This window comes from Musca vetustissima, unplaced genomic scaffold (genome assembly GCF_032173495.1).
Source record: "Musca vetustissima isolate MV318-11 ecotype Yass unplaced genomic scaffold, APGP_CSIRO_Mvet_v1 utg20088, whole genome shotgun sequence".
NCBI lineage: Eukaryota > Metazoa > Arthropoda > Insecta > Diptera > Muscidae > Musca > Musca vetustissima.
The window spans coordinates 1-9,070 of NW_026877191.1; the positions used below are offsets into that span (position 1 = coordinate 1).

Sequence of the window (9,070 nt, forward strand, 5' to 3'; positions counted from 1 at the left end):
TTGGTGTCAATTTAAAGGCCAACCACTCCTCTTGGATATACTATCAACTTCTCGGGTCTATGTTCTTCAGGGGTAAATATATATGCCATAGAATACAAATTTTGTAATTTTTCACACAAAAGTCAGGGTCCATTTGGACGGCTAAATATTGACCGACCTTTATCGAAACATACATGCTTATTCTCTGGCATGCATGCTTATTCTCTGGCCGACCTTTATCGAAACATGCATGCTTATTCTCTGGCCTGATCCCCTTCTCCATGCAAAAATTCGCGGTGTTTGGGCCATAATTGCGGCCTCTGGAGCGACCAGAAAAACCGACAAAAATAAAGTTTTTGGTCCATTTCATCCCCTAAATATTAACCGATCTTTTCCAAAAACAATAGGGATCTTCATTGGCCAGAACCCATCCTACATGCAAAATTTCGCGAAGATTGGTCCATAGCTGTGGCCAGTATCGTGGTTACAAATTATAATGGACGGACGGACGGACACACATGTCTAGATCGACTCAGCTAGTCGAGATATGACGATCAGTATATTTAAAGGTGGGTCTAGTACCAATATTTCGCGGCGTTACAAACTTTTGGGGCTACACAAAGCTATAATACCCTGACAACATAGCTGTGTAGGGTATAATTACTGAAGGGCTACAGATGAAATACCTACGTAAGGTCTTCAAACTATTAAAAATCTCCGTAAGATCTTCTGTCAATTGTAGACCTGCATATCTATTATAGAACATTCTTTGCCTATAGTATATTGAAGAAGGTCTTTCAATTCTTAAATACATTCGAAAAGTCTTACAACTACTGAAAACCCATAGAATATATTTTATTTTTAAAGAACCTAATGATGGTCTTTCAACTATTTAAGATCTGTAACAAATCACCAAAAAATAACCAACATTAGGACTTCAACAATTGAAGAATTACGGAAGATCTTTCAGCTGCAGAAGGTCTAATTTCAATAGAAGGGCTACAAATATACCTGTCTTACTGGAAATCATATACAATGTCTCATATCTATATAACACCTAAAGAGTGTATTCTATACATATATAAAACCTATAGAAATGCTTCTAGCTACAGAAGATTTACAGAGGGTCTTCCCATCATCGAAGACCAAAGAAGATCTTCTATATACTGAAAATCCTCCATTCGAAGAAGAACTACATATGGTCTCACATTTATAAAATACCTTCAGAATGTCATTCATTTTCTGAATACCTCGAAAATTTAATAGAAGTTCTAAAAAATGTATTCTATCTATAGAAGGTATTCCTACAGAGATTTTTTCCTTCGAATACCAAAGAAAGTCTGAATTCAGAACGCTTTACCTTTACAGAAGGTCTTATAGCTATTGAAGACCTAAAGCAGGTCAAAAGAAGCTCTTCTATATGCAGAAGATCTACAAAAGGTCCGCAATACAGAGAAGATCTACAAAGGGTCTTTAATTTACAGAAGGTCTTCTAAGATCTTGAAAACTTTGACTCAAATCTATGCGCCAGCTCTTTTGGTTTCATCTGCCTACGTCAGCTATGGTGTTGCAGCTGTATTAACATGAAGCTGTCTTTTATCTAAAAACTCCCTATAAAGATCTTTTCTATTCCCCATGAATCAAGAATGCCAAATTACACCAAATTCGATAGGTTATCGGATTGATGGCCCCTGTTAACAAAATGTCATTGTATTGTAGGAAACATGTCTGCCCACTCCTTCCCCAGTGGAAAATTGCTGAAAACAATATACCCATGAAGTATTGACAACATTGAAGTATTTACCTGGACATGTTGTAAACAGTCTGGGTACACACCCAATATTGTGAGGTTAGGTGGCAGTGGTGGCGATAAACAGCTACTTTATAGACAATAAATGTCACAAACAAATGGGTCAGTAGTAAACATTTCTCGAATACCAACAACAACTCTACAAATTTCTAAAAGTTATACAGATACATATGTCTTGAATGGGTATGGTATAGAGGAAAAAAGCTACAATTTTCATTTTGAGTTGAAAAATAAACAACAAAAAATAGATTTATTTATTATGGAATTTCTATACATTGTTGGTGTGTTTTTTGTTTATTAATCTAGTTTTGTACATTAGCAGCACATACACATGTTTATGTCTTTCCACAGCATTTTTATTTTGGGTGATTGCTTTTGCAATTTTCGCCAACTAATTTCCTCACATTGTCCATTTACTTCAATGGCCAGGCATTCCAGCCACCTTTTGTGGCTGTGCTATAGACCAAACCCGAATCCCAACCACTTGTAGCCGCATACAAGCCACCACCACTGTAATAGGATTCTGGAGCATAAGCGTATTCGATGGTTGCTGGTGCTGGGGCAGCCACCACATATTTCTTAATGATGGGTGCATGCGCCTTAACGAATGTGGCCGCTGGTGCATATTCGACTATGGGCCGGAGATAAGGTCGTTTCTCGTGTACAATCGTTTGACTTTGGTGTGACACAGCAGTCGGATAATGTTCCACCGAATGTCCAACTATTGTTGGCGTATAATGTTCATAATGATCATAGATGGCCGGCGCAGCAACAGCAGCAGCTGGTAAATATGTTGGTCCCGATACATGACCTGGGCGTGCTGTCACAACTCCCAATGTAAGGCACAGAATTGTCTGTAAAATGGAAAAGAATCATAAATTTCGAAAAATGAAGAAATTAATGTTATTTTAGTTTAAATATACATATTTTGGATATTGTAAAAATATTTGAAAACGAACGTAGATTAAAAAACCAGTCAGCGGAGCAGTATAGTCGGATGGGGCCGACCATATGATACCCTACACAACTTCCACGAAACTATAACTTTCTGTGGTTCTACATACTGAGCTTTGGCAATATTTCACGATATTTGCACCCTCTTGACCGACTAGTGGTCAACAAATTTTACAAATATTCAGTACAGCCCTTCTAATCACTTGTCCTGATTCCCTTCACCCTGGGTTGTGTTGTGATGTTTGGCTTTCAATTTTGGCCTATATATCGACTCGAAAAATAAAATCACCAAAAAATAAGTTTTCGGTCCATTTCATCCCAAAATTATTATCTGATCATCACCGAAAATTATAGGCGTTGTCGGTGACCATAACTTGAGTCTCATGGAAAATTTCAAAGCGATCAGCGCTATATTTCCGCCCGCTAGTGTGGTAATGGGTTACTAAATAATATATGAATACGTAAGCACCTGTAAATATTTATGTGTAAATCCCGCATCCGAGTACATACGAAAATATAATTGGTATCAATTTAAAGGTCAACCACTCGTCTTGAACATACTATCTCGGGTTTAGGACGTTCAGATGCAAATATATACTCCATAGAATACAAATTTTGTAATTTTTCACAAAAAAGTCAGGGTCAAGTTGACCAGCTAAATATTGACCGATGTTTATCAAAACAGGCATACGTATTCTTTGGCCCGATCCCCTTCTCCATGCAAAAATTCGCGGTGTTTAGGTCATAATTGCGGCATCTGGAGCGACCAGAAAAACCGAAAAAAATAAAGTTTTTGGTCCATTCCATCCCCTAATATTAACCGATATTTACCAAAAACAATAGGGGCCTTCATTGGCCAGAACCCATCCTGCATGCAAAATTTCGTGAAGATTGGTCCATAACTGGGCCTGTATCGTGTTTACAAAGTATAATGGACAGACAGACGGACGGACGGACACACAGTTCTAGATCGACTCAGCTAGTCGAGATATGACGATCGGTATACTTAATGGGGGGTCTAGGACCAATATTTCGCGGCTGCACAAAGCTATAATACCCTGACAACATAGTTGTGTAGGATATAGTAAGAAATAGACATTATGCTTTTTATACCCTTCACCACACTGTGGTACAGGGTATTATGTCTTTATGCATATATTTGTAACAGGCAAAAATAATCAAGAAGGAACCATGGTTCCTTTTGAGAATATGCATAGAATATGCTGAATTAAGCATAGAATGATGTGTGAAAAGTTTTAAGAAAATCGGTTCAGATTTAGATATAGCTACTATATATAGCTTCGTCTGATTTTAGATAAATAGTCCACTAAAGTCCTTGGAAATCTTTTGACTTGCACGAAATTTGGCACAACGCAATCAATAAGGTCACGAATGATGTTTGCCACGTTTCGTGAAAATCTGTTCAGATTTAGATAAAGCTCCCATATATATCTTCGTCCGATTGTGTACCAAAGTCCCTATATATCTTTCGATTTGCACGAAATTTGGCACAGTGTACTAAATTAAGTATAGAATGATGGGTGCAAAGTTTCGTGAAAATCGGTTCAGATTTAGATATAGCTCCCATATATAGCTTCGCCCGATTTTAGGTAAATAGTCCACTAAAGTCTCTGGAAACCTTTTGATGTGCACGAAATTTGGCACAGAGTTATGAATAAAGTCGAGAATGATATCTGCCAAGTTTCGTGAAAATCGGTTCAGATTTAGATATAGCTCCCAATGTATTTTCATCCGATTTAAGGTAATTGGTGCACCAAAGCCCCTATATATCTTTCGATTTGCACGAATTTTGGTATAGGGTACTGAATTAAGTCTAGAATGATGTTGCTAAGCTTCGTGAAAAGATCCATAGCTAGGCCGATTGACACAAAGTACTGATGTTATATAAATTATATTATGGCAAGTTTCCCTGAAATCGGTTCAGATATAGATTTATAACAAAACGCGTCGTCTGTTAGGATACATATGTAAAATATACCCAAAGTGGTGAAGGGTATCATATAGTCGGCCCAGTCCGACTTTACTACTTTCCTTACTGGTTCATACCCCGCACAACTATGTTGTCAGGGTATTATAGCTTTGTATTATAGCCGGGCACGTGGATTTTTTTGTAAAAAATTTTATTTTAGAATAAACCAAATGTTTTAACTTAATTACTCTTTACACCTACCTCCGCTAATGACTTTAATGGATTTAGGCGTTATTTATATTTGATTTTTTATGAAAAAAAAACTGTAAAATTTTTCGGGCCATGGCCGTTAATATGTCGATGAAAATCTTTACGACAAAATTGGTTTTATTTAACACATCTTTAAATTCAGTCTTTTTAGAGATTCAAATAAAAAGCTATTCAAACTAATTTTGGTATTATTGCGCATCATAAAAGGGTATGAATGGGAATGTTTCGGCTCATGTGCGTTAAAAGACATAAATTAGAATTTTTAAAATTTTTGCGATATTTAGGGCAATGATTCCGTTTTCAACTTTTTATACCCTCCACCATAGGGTATAGTAATTTTGTCATTCCATTTGTAACACAAATATTCATTTCCGACCCTATAAAGTATATATATTCTTGATCTGGGTAAAATTCTAAGACGATCTAGCCATGTCCGTCCGTCTGTCTTTTGTAATCACGCTATCTTCTGAAGGATAGGATAGGATGCTGAAATTTTGCATAAAATTGTCTTTTGTCTGCAGGCAGGACAAGTTCGGCATAGCTCCCATGTAAGGTATTTTAAGGTTCTTGAGCGTGTTTTTCAACCGAATTTGCTGCAATTTGGTGTTTTCTAGTCTTATATTGTAACAAATCTCCCTAACAAAATTTTTTAATATTCGCCCCCTTTTTGGGGTAGTCCCCATATGACCCCCTTTTTATACCCTTCACCACACTGTGGTACAGGGTATTATGTCTTTGTGCATATGTTTTATATTAAAATAGTTATCTGATTTGTTCCGCGTTTTGAGTTTGGTTCTAAGACTCTGATGTAATCATTTCACCTGTGGAGGATATCGAGATAAAAAAGTAGAACGTAAGGTTCGATAATGAACTATAGCCCGTATTTAGACCTAGCCGTAGCTGTGTGGAGGTTCCAGAAGAAGTGGGCCGATATTCCCCATCTTCGAACTTGAACTAAGTTTTGAAGAAATAATAAGATTGGCAAAGTTTGGATGAAATCTAAATTTTTGAAACGGATTTGGTCCAAAGAAACTTGGGGCTACAACCGATATTTCGATGAGGCACATTTTCACTGTGTTAAAGTGTATATACCCTCATTACCCATAAGGCTGAGGGTATAAATATCCATTAAAAATTTCCGAAATTTGTATTATCCTGAACTCTGATTATTATGGTTTACATAAACCCTTTTTAGAAATGTTGGTATGCTCCCTATATTTTCATTTCTAGTACCTATCAGTATATTTATGGTGGAGGGTATCAAAAGTTCGGCCCGGCCGAACATAACGCCTTTTCACTTGTTTATATTATAACGACTATAGACTTCATTTATTATTCGAGGTCAATAGAAAGAACGATTCTTTTTATTTTAACACTCAATTTTCCCACTTTCAGTTATATTGAGATTCATAGTCACATTTGAAACATGTATTGGGAAGTGTTGTGGAGGTAGAGGTAATCTCCTGACAAAAAATTGCCATTCACTCAGATTACACTGGGCGACAAAATCGGGGTCATGGTCTGGGTGGTGGAAAATTCCTATTGGGGTTGGAAAACCTTATCGTGTATATGAAAACCCCAGAATGATAAATTCGCTATAGGTCAAATTTCGGAGATATGACATTATCATGTTTTTGTTGGCGACCCTATTATACATGGAAAGATAGCTTCATATCTTCATTTGTAGCCATCGTATGGACTTACAAGATTAAATTACATTTCTTCAGTAAAAAAACCATTACGGAAAGTTCAAAAGTCGGACGGGGCCGACTATATGATAACCTTCATCACCATGGGTACATGCAAGACATGTTAATATCTACAATATCCTGTAGATATAGAAATTTCGCATACACCAGCCGGGACCTAATTCAATACTCTGTGCAAAATTTTGCTTCAATCGGGCCGATATTGGGAGTTTGGTTCACAATGGGATCTATATCTAAATCTGAACCGATTTCAACAAAACTCCGCATTCATTAACCATGACCTAATTTAGTACGCTGTGCTAAATTTTGTCTCAATCGGATAAATATTGGCAGTATGTTGCACCATTTACATAAAATCGGACGAAACTATATATAGCATATTTATATATAAATATGAACCGATTCCAACACTGATAAATCAAGAAGGGTATAAAAAGAGGGTTATAAGGGGACTACCCCTAAAAGGGGGCGAATATTACTAATTTTTGGGAGGGAGGTTTGTTACCATATACGACTACAAAAAACCAAATTACAAAGAATTTGGTTGAAAGAATTTGGTTGAGAGATTTGCTAACTAATAAGAACTCGACGTCCTGAATTACAGTCAATTCGGTCGAAAAATACGATCAGAAACCCCAAAATTGGGAGTACCGTTATATGGGGACTACCAGAAAAAGTGGACCTATATTTATAATTTTTAGTGGAGTAATTCGGTACGCAATAAGAACCCAATGTACAAAATTTCAGAGAATTCAGTTATAAAACGAGCCCAATAATACCGAAAACTGGGGGTACCCTTATATGGGAGCTATCCGAAAATATGGACCCATATTTATAATTTTTAGTGGAGAGATTTGCTACTCAATAAGAACTCAAAGTACCAAATTTCAGCGGATTTAGTTAAAAAACCTCAAAATACCGAAAATTGGGGGGTACCCTTATACGGGAGCTATACCTAAACGTGGACCGATTTTCTCAATTTTCAATAGGGTTCGTCCTTGGGGCAATTAGGTGACCTGTGACAAATTTCATTCAGATCGGATCATAAATGCGACCTGCACTTTGTTAACAAAAATACATGGACGGACGGACGGACAGACGGACATGCATAAATCGACTCAGCAAGTGCTTCTATGCATATTCTCAAAAGGAACCATGGGTCTATCTTGATTATTTTTGCCTGTTACAAACATATGCACAAAGACATAATACCCTGTACCACAGTGTGATGAAGGGTATAATGAGGATTTTTTTTTTGTAGAACATTTTGTCCTTTTAACGCGGTTCCTTGTGTGTCCTTATTGTTCTTAATTTATTGAACCAGACTCCAATCACCACACCCTCGCGATTTTTCATCCTCGCACTATTCTACAAAAATTTTGGTATTTGGTTTTTTCGTGGCAGTATTTTACCATGACATGGTTCACCATCGAGTTTAGATATTCTGAAGGCCCATCTCATGGTGGAGGGTATAAAAAAACCTCGGCCCGGCCAAACTAACCACGTTTTACTTGCTTTTATTTTTTATCACTTATGCTTTCCACTATGGCACTAAAATTATTAGTTTTTATTATTAATATTTTAATTTTCTTACAATTTTTAACATGTTGATATTTTTAAAACTCCGCGTTTTATGATTAAATCCGACTTCAAATGGTCACTAACGTTTTTAAATTTGTACTACTTGTTTTTCCAAGACACCTCTCATATTTATATACAGCATTTGTGGAAAATCTTCTTTTGTTTTCGAAAATCACCGAAAAAATACCATTTGAAATATTCTATAGATCAACCTTAGCATATTAGTTCAAAAGGTGCACAAAGAAGATCCGAACTAATTTGCATTAATTATATGGTGCTCTAGTTGAGTGAGTTTTCCATTGGTCTTTAAACACCGCAGACGCAAATATCTCTCACTGAAGCTACTAATTTTGCAATGGAGTTTTTGGGTGTGTGTGTGTGAGTGACCTGTTAATCAGATTTATTCCAACTCCCACAAGAATTAGCATTTTTTAAAAGCTACTGAAATAGTTAACATAAGAAAAGACAATGCAAATATTCTTACCCCTACCCTTGTATTCTTTATCATGTTGGTCACTACAATGTTGTTGACTTTTTCTTTTACCTTTTCCATTGTTATAGACTTGAAAATGAAACTAACTTTATATCTGCCATAATTTCTGCTTGCCCAAAATGTATACATCTCACAAACCGACCGACAGACCGGCACAATTCATACATGCTTGCGAAAATTGAAAACCAAAAAATTCCAATAAATCAATTAGGCAGAGCTTTATCGACCGCATCAGAGAGTGTTTTGACCATTCGTTCGTTTTGTTCGTTCATCTATTTGCCACCTGGCCCCAAAGGGGATACATTTCATGTTTTGTTGTTATTGTTTTGATTTTCGTATTGGCA

The 9,070-nt window shown here is 36.5% G+C and overlaps 1 protein-coding gene across 1 annotated transcript; it reads right to left on the reverse strand.

Moving 5' to 3' along the window:
* Positions 1 to 2,202: 2,202 nt before the first annotated feature.
* On the reverse strand, positions 2,203 to 8,786 carry LOC133321787 (uncharacterized). Its single transcript, XM_061530861.1, has 2 exons — positions 8,724 to 8,786; positions 2,203 to 2,643 (listed from the first exon to the last, which is right to left on the reverse strand). The coding sequence occupies exons 1-2, from the start codon at positions 8,784 to 8,786 to the stop codon at positions 2,203 to 2,205; spliced, it is 504 nt and encodes a 167-aa protein (XP_061386845.1).
* Positions 8,787 to 9,070: the final 284 nt, after the last annotated feature.